The following is a 12,465-nucleotide window of genomic DNA, read 5'->3' as shown; positions in this document are numbered from 1 at the left end:
TGCACATGGTTTACAGATATTGCACAAGAAACTTGAAGGTGCAGATTAGAGTGATTTGTTTTTGTTCAGTGCAGTGATCACTCTGGGGAGAAAGCTGTCCCTGAGTCTGTTTGTCCCAGTTTTGATTGACCTATACCGTCGGCCGGAGGGTCGTAGGTCAAACAGGTGGTTGCTGGGGTGGGATGTGTCTTTGATGATGCTGGCAGCTCTGCTGAGGTAGCGAGAGCTGGCAATGTCCTCCAGGCTGGGCAGAGAGCAGCCAGTGATCCCCTGGGCTGTTTTGATCACCCTCTGCAGCGCTCTCCTGTCTGCTGCTGAGCACCCCCCGTACCACACTGTGATGCAGTACATCAGGATGCTCTCGATGGTGGCTCTGTAGAACAGCACCAGCAGCTTCTCCTCCAGATTGTTTCTCCTGAGCACCCTCAGGAAGTGGAGTCGCTGCTGGGGTTTCTTCACCACCACTGTGGTGTTGGCAGTCTAGAAGAGACTGTCAGAGAGCTACACTCCCAGGAACCTGATGGAGCTGACCCTTTCCACACAGTCCCCTTGGATGTAGAGCGGGGCTGGGTCAGCCCTGTTCTTCCTGAAGTCCAGGATTATTTCTTTTGTTTTTGTGGTGTTCAGCGGCAGGTTGTTAGCTGAACACCACGCTGTCGTCTCTGTAATCAGACTCATCCCCCCCCTGAGATGAGCCAATCACGGTGGTATCATCCGCAAACTTTATGATGGTGTTTGTGGGATGGGTCGGAGAGCAGTCATGCGTGTAAAGGGTGAACAGGAGGGGGCTCAGTACACAGCCTTGAGGGGAACCGGTGCTGAGTGTGATGGTGGAGGAAAGGTGGGGGCCAAGTTTCATGGACTGTGGGTGGTTTGTGAGGAAGTCCTTTATCCACTGGCAGATGGGGGTGGAGATGCCCAGATGTGTCAGTTTCTGGACCAGGATCTCCAGGATGATGTGGCTGAAGGCTGAGCTGAAGTCCAGGAAGAGCATCCTCACATAGCTCCCCTGGTGCTCCAGGTGGCTCAGCACGGTGTGGAGAGCTGTGGTGATAATGTCCTCTGTGGAGCGGTTTGCCCTGTAGGCAAACTGGTGGAGGTCCAGAGTGGGAGGCACACAGGTTCAGACAAAAGTTAAAGTTCTGCCTGAACCTACGTCTCATGAAGAGCTGCAGATAAATCTGGTTATTGTGTTCCAGGCTCTGAACCACATCAAAATCATTTTTAATCAAAAATTCTGTTTTAGTCTTTAAACAGCATCTGCATGCCGTACATATGACAAAAGACACAAAGAGAGAAACATTTAGTGTGACCTCAGCATTATAATGACTGACGAGGATCATTCTGATAGTTTTGGGTCCCAGGGCTTCAGACGGAGACATGGTTCTGACTTGATTTTTGTTGCAGGTGTTTCTTGGAGGTTGCATTACCAGTGATGGTCAAGTTCAAGTTGTAGAGGATCCAGAGGACCAGCCACAGCCCGGCCCCCGCATCGTCCAGGTAGACCAGACCGTGCATTCTGTCCTCTGCTGGGTTTCTGTCAGGGCTGCCCGTTTTCCACACGTCTGTGGGCGTCTTACCACAAAATGTTTTTAAGATCAGTGTAAATACGGTGTAAAATTTTGGTTGGGTGGGAGGGGGTAGAGGTTGATCTGTGGACCAACTCCACTCCTCACGGCTTGTAGATGAACCGTACACTTCATTTATTTTGGTAAAGAGACCCCTTTAAGTCACAAGACACCAGAGTCCTGATTGGACAGTTTTCGTGGGTGTGTCCTTCTCACAGCGAATCAAAGCGCTGCTTGGTCAAGCGAACAAACAACATGTGCACATTTACTGAAAAACACAACGAGGAAGCCTGAGAAGGTGAGCTGTCATCAAATTAAAAATCCGCCTCAATCAATATGTCAGTGAGCCATCGGAGATTGAATAAGAACAAGTCTGTAACAGGACACTCACTCACTCACTCACTCACTCACTCATCTTCAACTGCTTACTCCAGTTAAGGGTAACGGGGGCTGGATCCTATCCCAGCAGTGTGTGAGGCGGGTTCACCCTGGACAGGACACCAGTCTGTCACAGGGACACATACAGACAAACACATTCACACCTACAGACAATTTAAAGTTTCCAGTCCATCTAACCTGCATGTCTTTGGATGTGGGAGGAAGCTGGAGCCCCTGGAGGAAACCCACACAAACATGGTGAGAACACACAAACTCCACACAGGAAGGACACAGGTGGGAATTAGAGGGTGACACGGGAGTAGATTTTCACTCTTGTCCTGTCCCACTCCTGGTAAAATGACTCCCGCTCCTGTACCGCTCCCATTTTTTCCTTCTTTTAGTTTTTAGGCTTTAGTGTTCTGCAGTTTTATTTCAGATGTGGCAACAGGAACAGTTCATCTGTGGTAATACAGGGAGACACTTATTGCCTTAATCCAAATAAAAAAAAACTTCACTAAAAGACACAAAACATAAATAATTCATGGCCTGTGGTCTTACAGTTTTTCAAAATGTGGTGGTGATGGACACGTAATGATCCTGACATTTACTTTGTCTTCTATTTCTGTAACTGTAGACTGTATGAAACCAACATGTTTCATGTTTTGTGAGGTCAGCTTTATTTTTATTTATTTATTGTTAATATATATCCATTCCTACATTTGAGGTCTGCAGCATTTTCCAAGAAAAAAAGGTTGGGACAGGAAAGTTTATTCTAAATGGAAGAATGAATTAATAATATTTACAGCCAGTTTTCTTGGGAACTGTCAGAGGATGAAAACATGAACATTTCCAACTCACTGAATATTTCTTAGACTTTATTTACATCAGTCATTCAGAAATACAAACATTGTGGTACTTTGTGGTAAATCTGTGTCAGGTGGGCAGTTCTCAAAAACTAAATGTCCATGCAGGAAGAAGACAAGTGAGGGAAGCCACCACGACACAACTCTGGATGAACTTTTGGCTTCTGTGGGTTTGAGTGGAGAAACTGGGATTATACCAACATTTTTATTTTTATCTTCATTTTACATACAGTCCCTACTTTTTTCTGATTTGTGATTGTTTCTGTTCCATTTCTGAAATTAAAGAACTGCTATAAAGAAAAGTGTTAACATTTTATTGTTTTTTCAAACTTTGTAGAACAAACACCAAACTCTTATGAAGAAGGAAAAAATACACAAACATCTGCAGGAAAAACTGAACAATGCAGACTGATTTGGCTCGTGATTTTTGAAAATAATAAGCGGTAACTTACTTTGAAATAAATGAAACAGAGCTGCAGACTAATAACTTTGTAGCTTGTATTTATTTAGTTCATTTAATCTTTTTTCTCCTCCTTAGTCACATTTTGTGCTTCAACATAAAACAACTACATGAAGTCATCTAAAATAAATATCTTAACAGCCTGTTAAAGTTCAGAGTTCTCAGCTGCTTTATGTGATTTCTGCTTCTGAACATCACTGCAGAGTTTCTACACATCATAAATGGTAAATGGACTGCATTTATATCGCGCTTTTCCATCTGCATCAGACGCTCAAAGCACTTTACAGTAATGCCTCACATTCACCCCAGTGTCAGGGTGCTGCCATACAAGGTGCCCACGACACACTGGGAGCAACAGGGGATTAAAGACCTTGCCCAAGGGCCCTTAGTGATCACACATCAGGTTTTTTAATCACACGTGTGTGATTTTTATTGTGTTCATTCATATATTCTCATTTTTAAAGGAATTTTGAGCAATTTATTTCATCTCATAATTTCAGTTTAACGGTGTGAACAGGACGAACCGTCAGAACAGTCCAGAGAGAAATAAAGGCAGAGACACAGTTTAGTTTGTTTTGTCTCTGTGCTCAGCGTGCGCTCACTCTGCACTGACTGAAGCAAGCCCCCCCCCCCACTCCCTCCTCACAGCGAGCTGACTGCACGCACACACACACACAGGCTGCAGCGATCAGACCCAGTCTTAATTTTAGACGGTTTTAGGCAAAGCTGCCCGCTATTTTTTTTTTGGCGTCTTTCTTGAAAATTGTCCACCCAAATGACAGGAGGACACATTGCTGCCTAAAACCTTGGTTCCTGCTCTTGTCTGCTCCCGTGAGCTTTTAATCCCGTACCGTCGCAGTCATGTGATAAATAGCAAAGTTGGCTCCCATCCTGTGGGAATCCCACAGGTATCCTGTGACCTGTGGGATTCCTGAACAAATCCACCATGCCCTAACAGATACAGAAACAGTCTTCATGATATTTTTGCCATAACGCCACAAACTCCAACCAAAATTTACCCTTTTTGCTGGTGTTTTTTCAGAATCAGCCATAGCTTATTTTTGTGATTTGTGCCATAAATTTACTGTGGTCAGAAAGCAATAAAATAATCAAACCTACATCTTTTTATATATATCTTCTAAAATAGACTGGGGTCCAAATGGAAAGTTGAAGTGTGATGTGAAAACAACTGGGATCTACTCTTATTGCATATAGCAATAAGAGTTCCAGTTTGTGCTGTTTTCTGCAGCGTTATTCTTTCTACTGGTTCTGTGATGTATTGAACTGGTGCTATTCCAGTGATACAAACTGCAGTATTACTGCTGGTTTAGCTCATCTTCCTTTTGTTGCATGTATTCATGTTATGCTGCGTTTACACATAATGACCCCAAGTCCCGAATGCCACGAAGTATACATTCTTGGCTGCCGATCACGAGTGTTATGATTCGGGCAGAAGCACCAGGAGTCCTTGGGAACTGTTGGAACCTGTTACCACGTTTTACAATTAATGGCACGGATCGCTGGAGAATAATCACAAACCATTACCCACTGTCAGTAATAATGTCCCACACTGTTACACGTAACAGCACATCCTTCTGTAATGTTGTGAATCAGGCAAATTGTCTCCACAAAACTCCCCATATTCACGCTACCGTCAGCTGCTGAACAGTTCGCTCCAGATTGCTCCTCAACGTCGGTCTCTGTGTCGTGGAGTTGCACAGAAAGGAGGAGGAGGAGGAGACAGAGAGAGCCGCGTGGCACTCCTCTGGCTCACACTCCTTCTCCCAAACATCAGGCACAACAGCAGGAGTGCGCTGAGGACCATTGGTACGGGACTTAGCCGACTTGGTATCACTGTCCTCCTTCGGCAAACTGCAGCAATAAAATTAACGTGGTGCAGCAGGGTTTAATTGTGCACACGGGAGAGAAGTGATTCATAGTGGCGCACAGTGAAATGTGACACCATGTTCCACTTAGTGTCAAAACTTGACCGTTTCAGTGTCACTTTCTTAACAACGCATGACAGTTTGAGCTCCAAGAACCATCACAGGAACCACGACTAACCCTGTCACGCTCAATTAAGGATCACCACTAATCAGCAGGCTCAGTTGCGAACTCCGTGACATGAGGCGAAATGAGGCCGGTGCGTGACACTCGTGGAAGATTTTTGACAGCCACAAACATGCTCCACCAGTATCACGCACTGTTAAGAAACCCGTTCAGATGCGTTGTCACATTAAGAATGTCAGAAAAGTGCCATGAATTACAGAAAAATGACATTCGTAACACATCCTGCCAATGTGTGAACACAGCACAATGTGTCATTTTTGTTAGTATACTCAGATTAGTTGTGAGAACATGTGTGTACCATATCTTAGAATAAAACAACTTACACACATTCACTGGCTGTGTTTTCTTCAGTTTATTCATGTTCTCCACATATAAAAAAAATGTATATCATTCTTACTCTGCAGTTTGGCCTCAGAGATGCCCACATTTGCTCCTAGAACCTCCCGTTTTATAAAATAGGCAACCCCCTCTGTGCCGGCCCCACATGCCCTTCGGGCCATTCCAGTGTTTTCCATTGTGACCTGTTGGCACCCCTGTTCTGTACTCACAGTCTCTCTAAGGTCGGTCTGTCTTTCTGTCTTGCTCTCAGGGGAGACGTATCCATGGGGGCCCTCAGATGTTACAGCTGAGTCTAGATGGTCGGAGACTTTATGTGACAACATCACTGTACAGCGGCTGGGACCGACAGTTCTATCCAGACCAGGTCAAGTAAGTATTGCAAGCAAAACTCATATTGGCTGACTGACCTCAAACCTCACAGTGAAGGTTTCAGGTCAGTCATCTCATACATCAGTCTTCTCCACAATAGTTGGTTGTATGCCAGGAAGTACACTATCAGTGATCACCCAGTCTCTGTCCAACTCACCATCAGTAGTTCATTCACTCACTTTCAACCTCTTTTCCGGGATCGTGTCGTGGGGCAACAGCTCCAGCAGGGGGCCCCAGACTTCCCTATCCCGGGATATATTGACCACCTCTGACTGGGGGATCCTGAGGCATTCCCAGGTCAGTGTGGAGATATAATCTTGCCACCTAGTCCTGGGTCTTCCCCGGGGTCTCCTCCCAGATGGACGTGCCTGGAACACCTCCCTAGGGAGGTGCCCAGGGGGCATCCTAACCAGATGCTCGAACCACCTCAGCTGGCTCCTTTCAACGTGAAGGAGCAGCGACTCTACTCTGAGCTCCCCATGGATGACCGAACTTCTCACCCTATCTCTAAGGGAGACACCAGCCACCCTCCTAAGGAAGCCCATTTCAGCCTGTTGTACCCGCAGTCTAGTTCTTTCGGTCATGACCCAACCCTCATGACCATAGGTGAGAGTAGGACTGAAGATTGACCAGTAGATCGAGAGCTTCATCTTTTTCCTCAGCTCCCTTTTCGTAACAACAGTACAGTAGAGCGAATGCAACACTGTCCCTGCTGCGCCAATTCTCCGGCTAATCTCACACTCCATTGTCCCCTCACTCATGAACAAGACCGCAAGGTGCTTGAATTCCTTCACTTGGGGCAAGACCGCATTCCCTACCCAGAGTAGGCAGCCCATCAGTTTCCTGCTGAAAACCATGGCCTCAGATTTAGAGGTGCTGATCCTCATCCCAGCCGCTTCACACACCAATCCAGTGAGTGTTGGAGGTCACAGGCTGATGAAGCCAACAGGACCACGTCATCTGCAAAAAGCAGTGATGAGACCCTGAGCCCACCAAATCGGAAACCCTCCTCCCCTGACTCCGTCTCGATATCCTGTCCATGAATTTGACAAACAGGATTGGTGACAAGGCGCAGCCCTAGAGGAGGCCAACGCCCACTGGAAACAAGTCAGACTTACTGCCGAGCACCTGAACACAGCTCTTGCTTTGCGAGTACAGAGATTGGATGGCCCTGAGAAGGAACCCCCTCACTCCATACTCCCAGAGCGCCTTCCAGGGTACCCAATCATACACCTTCTCCAAGTCCACAAAACACATGTAGACTGAATGGGCATACTCCCAGGAACCCTACAGGATCCTTGCTGCTCTTCAATCAGAGGTTTGACTATCGGCCGAACCCTCCTTTCCAGCACCCTGGAGTAGACTTTACCAGGGAGACTGAGTAGTGTGATGCCCCTGTAGTTGGCACACACTCTCTGGTCCCCCTTTTTAAATATGGGGACCAGTTTGCCACTCCTTCAGCACCATCCCAGACCTCAACGCAATGTTGAAGAGATGTCTCATCCAAGACAGTCCCGATCCACAGCCAGAGCCTTCAGCATTTTTGGACGGCTCTCATCAACACCTGGGGCTTTATCACTGCGGAGTTGATCCCCCATCAGCTTCCAGCGCTGTCCCTACTATAGAGGGTGCTCCGGCCTGATGCAGGAGTTCCTCAAAGTGTTCCTTTGCTGGATTACATCCTCAGTTGAGGTCAACAGAGTCCCATCCTTACTGCAGACAGCTTGGATGGTTCCCCATTTCCCCTCCTGAGGTGCCTCATGGTCAGCCAGAAGCACCTTAGTGCCGACTGAAAGTTCTTCTCCATGTTTGCTCCAAACTCCTCTCACACCTGCTGCTTTGCCTCCCCCACAGCAGAGGCTGCCACCCTTTGGGCCTGTCAGCACCTTACAACTGTCTCCAGAGTCCTAAGACCACCGGCGTCGACCACAGTGTTTGACGGTTGCTGCCCCTTGAGGCACCTAAGACCTTCAGTCCACAGCTCCCCACTGCAGCTTTAGCAATGGAAGCTTTGAACATTTCCCTTTCTGGTTCAAAGCCCCCAACCTCCACAGGAATGCTAGAAAAGCTCCGTCGGAGGTGTGCGTTGAAGATCTGTCAGACAGTGGGCTCCTCCAGACATTCCCAGTTCACCCGCACTATCCATTTGGGCTTACCAGGTCTGCCCAAAGTCCTCCTCCACCCTCTGATCCAACTCACCACCAGATGGTGATCACTTGACAGCTCTGCCCCTCTCTTCACCTGAGTGTCCAGAACATGCAGCCTCAGATCAGATGATACGATCACAAAATCAGTCATCAATCTTCGGCCTAGGGTGCTCTGGTACCATGTAGACTTATGAACATCCTTATGTTCGAACATGGTGTTTGTTATGGACAGTCTGTGACTAGCACAGAAGTCCAACAACAAACGACCACTCAGGTTTAGATCAGGGAGGCCGTTCCTCCCAATCACACCTCTCCAGGTGTCTCTGTCATTGCCTATATGTGTGTTGAAGTCCCCCAGCAGAACAATGGAGTCTCCCACCGGAGCCCCATACAGGACTCCATTCAGTGACTCCAAGAAGGCGGAATACCCCAAACTGTTGTTCTGAGTTTTCTCCCCCAGAACCTGAAGGTGCAGGGAGACAACCCTCTTGTATACCAGGGTAAACTCCAACACAGCGGCACTCAGCTGGCAGCTCGTGAGTATCCCCACACCCGCCCGGCACCTCACACCCTGGGCAACTCCAGAGAACAATATGATCGCACTCCTATCAAGTAGAGAGGGTCCAGACCCGAGGCTGTGCATGGAGGTGAGGCCAACCAGATCTAACTGGTAGTGCTCCACCTCCCGCACAAGCTCTGGTTACGTCCTCCATTGTGGGGTGATGTTCCACACCCCCAGAGCTAGCCCCTGCTGCCTGGATCTGGTCCATCCAGGCCCTAGACTTTCACTGCCACCCATGGGACAGCGCACCCGACCCCAGTGGTTCCCTGTTCCTGTCCATGTTGCGTCTTTGGGCTGAGCCTGGCCACCAGGCACTTGCTGATTGCTGATGGGCCCTCGGTTTAGGCCTAGCTCCAGACGGGGGCCCCGGGCTTCCTCCGGGCCAGATCGTATGCCTCATTTGTCCATGGAGTCTTTGTGAACCATTCTTAGTCTGGCCCCTTACCTGAGACCAATTTGCTGTAGGAGACTCTACCAGGAACACGAAGGCTCCAGACAACACAGCTCTGTCTCAAAGGGACACACAAACCTCTCTACCTCATGGTTCCCGGAGAGGCATCAGTAGTTGTCCTCTGGATTGCGTCCTGTCACTCCTTCCTAGGTTCTGGGCCCCAGTGATTTGGCCAAAGTGTTGAAGGTCCAGCCTTCAACACTGTGAGCGGCGGTGGTGACAGTACACCTGCAGTGAGCTTTACAAGGGCTTTTTTTTTTGTAATTTTTATTTTTAACATTTTTCAATAATCACACAAACACATGTAAACAGTCAAACTAGGGAAGCATGCCATAATTCACGGATATTTACATTTCCAGTGTTTAGGTAAAGTCCGATGGATAAGGTTTTACACACTCAGTCCATTTAGTCCAGATCCTGTAAAAGGTGTCCTATTGCATCCTTATGGAAAAGGTCCGTTCCTCCGTGATATAGATATTGTGCAGTATGTCAATCCAGTCCTCAATGGTTGGAGGTTCTGGTTTCTGCCATTTCCTTGTGATGGCTTTCTTACTCACCAGGAGTAAAATTCCCAGCAGTCTTTTGTCTGTATTCTCCCAGTGTTATGCAGGTAAGTCCCCCAAATACCGAGAGTCACATTTCAGGGGAAAGTTGGCACCAGTTATATTGTTCACATGATCCCTTATTTCTTCCCAGTATTTGTTAATGATCTGACACCCCCAGAAAATATGAAAATGACTGGCCCCAGTGACCCCACACTCTAAGAAAAGGGCAAGGGGGGGGGGGGCACGGCCCTGTTGGGTTCCTGCCTGTAGGACAAACTCACTTTAACTCTGGCGGTCAGTCTGCCGTACAGCACGGAAAAAATATTAAGTGTGAGAGGGTGAAAACCAAACTTTAATAAAACTTTATATGAAAAATTCCATCATACTGAATTGAATGCCTTTTCTGCGTCTAAACTCAGACTTAGGGTTTGTAGTTTGTGCTGGTTGACATGCTTCATTATAGGTAGGGTCTTCCTTCCTTATATTATCTTGGGTTTGTCTTTGTCTGATGAAGCCTGTCTGGTCCTTGTTGATGAGGTCTGGCAGTATTTTGGAGATTTTGGAAGTGAATCATTTATAATCTGTATTCGATACGCTGATTGGATGGTAATTGCTACATTCGAATTTGTCTCCGTTCTCTTTTGGAATTATTGAAATTATAGCTTCATTCCAGGAGAGGGATGTTATTTCTACCTGGTTCTTTTATGTAAGATTCTGCCCTTTACCAAAAATCAAACCATTGTGTTCCTCATTTTGAGTTTATTCAAGGTCACATTAGAAACCAGGCCTGGGACCCTCACAGTGTCCATCTTGTGAAAGGCCCCTAAAATCAGTCATACAACACTTTTTATACCTTGTGGGTGTTAACATGGGTGTGGTTTAGTCTCACATTTCTAATGTTACTGGCTCTCACCAACAGGGGGCGAAACTTGGACTCATAATAAAGTAAAACTTAACTTATATTTCTCAGAACTTCCAAACAAATAACACAAATAGTTGATAGCTAACATAAAATAAAGAATTAGCACACATATTATCTAACAACTCCCCTTCTTGACCTGAATCTATCATGTCAACAATAAAGACCATTTTGGCATAATTCAGTTCTCATGTATGATCCGATATTCCAATCAAATCAATTTTCTGCCAAACATGTAGACACATAGGCAACCATCAATTGACCCCATCCTGATGCTCCTTCACAGTGCCCATGTAATAAGTCAGGGTCTCTCTGAGACATTGATGTAATCGTGACAGTGCCTGTTAGGTTGTCCCAGGTTTTGAGGTGGAATTTTACCTGTCATAAGCCATTCCGCCTTCCATACGCTCCTGACACAACATGCCATCAAGGCAGGGGCAGCAAGGTGTGAGAGGGAACCACCATTCAAGGTGTCACATCCAAATTGTCATTAACCTTTAAATTTTCTAAGACCATTGAATGTGAATTGAATTATCTCCCCATCAATTCCCAAAGATTAATCTGTTAGATAATTCTGCACTCAACCAACAAATGAAATATGGGAAAGATCAGATACAAAGGTTATAAAGACAATAACAATGAAAATAGGAGCTCACTCCTAGTGTTCCTCATAAAATTATCCACACATCCATAATAAAACACAAATATTCCAGATATCCACGTTGATGGAGTGGTCATCAGTTGCTCTTAACATTTTCCTTTGTCAGTTGCAACATGTTATTATATAGCAAAAAATAAATAAAAGTCAGTCTCTCCATGTACGGACAAATCAAATTATAGGCACTGCAATACCTATATCAATAACACAAATGAGGTATACAGGACTTCATTACCTGATTATACACAGCAAGGATTCATCATCGCCCAGTGTATCATACAAACATCTAGTCACTGTATCAGTGAATCAAAATTGAAAAATTAATTGATTTAAAAAAAAAAAAAGGAACACAGAAGACATCTCCAAAAAGAACCGTGGCCTATATGTGTTAACACTCAGCAGCACAACATTTTAATCAGGCAGTAAAAACACTTGGGTCTTCTTTCTTGTCTTCTTCCAGGGTCTTCTTCAGGAGGGGAACTTATGGGTATCACTTTGTTAAGAGTGCTGTAACATTTAATAGGGGAAAGAGACCCCTAATTTGGTCTCAGGCAGTGGTGATGCATTTAAAAAACAAATGTACAGGTACTGCTAAAGTCAAGTCAATTTGAATGTAATAATATAAAAGGTACCAGCCCAACCATCTGCCAAAATATTCTCCCAACTCAGTCAACTATTAGATTGATACCAAATTCATAGCCAATCCCTCAGCACGTCTTTAGTCCCGTCAGGACTCTGGTTACAGGGCCATCAGATACAACACTCTTAACCAAATATACGAAATATTCAGTTTTTTCTTACTAAAATGTATGAGCCATCCATGAAATGGCTAAGAATTATTCATGTAGTCCAGGCACAATGCCTCTGGTCAGATAATCCGTCTTTGCACATTGAAATAAACATAACTGATTCCAACCACCTTTTTGCAATTTAGAACCACCAATTTAGATTCGTCAGCGCCCCCCCAGTACTGAATTGGCATATATTCCAAATATTATATGTGAAATACTAACAGGCCTCCTTCTTACTCTATAATCCCTAAAATAGTGAATTAAGTCCCTTCCCATAATATTAACAGAGCAGTAAAGAAATGGTGGTGGATATTCCAAGCCAATCTTCTGGAAGGGTATTATATA

General features: G+C 45.7%; 1 protein-coding gene across 2 annotated transcripts in view; it reads left to right on the top strand.

Moving 5' to 3' along the window:
• selenbp1 (selenium binding protein 1) overlaps nt 1-12,465 on the top strand; it is a 98,572-nt gene that overhangs the window by 71,244 nt on the left and 14,863 nt on the right. For both annotated transcript variants that reach the window (XM_034173741.1, XM_034173740.1), the window contains exons 10-11: nt 1,408-1,500; nt 5,929-6,047. In XM_034173741.1, coding sequence (XP_034029632.1) covers nt 1,408-1,500; nt 5,929-6,047 — 212 coding nt within the window. The remainder of the gene's footprint in view (nt 1-1,407; nt 1,501-5,928; nt 6,048-12,465) is intronic.

This window comes from Thalassophryne amazonica, chromosome 7 (assembly GCF_902500255.1).
Source record: "Thalassophryne amazonica chromosome 7, fThaAma1.1, whole genome shotgun sequence".
In the NCBI taxonomy this organism is placed as follows: Eukaryota; Metazoa; Chordata; class Actinopteri; order Batrachoidiformes; family Batrachoididae; genus Thalassophryne; species Thalassophryne amazonica.
Note: the sequence above shows the minus strand (reverse complement) of the source record. Positions and strands in the feature narration are given on the sequence as shown.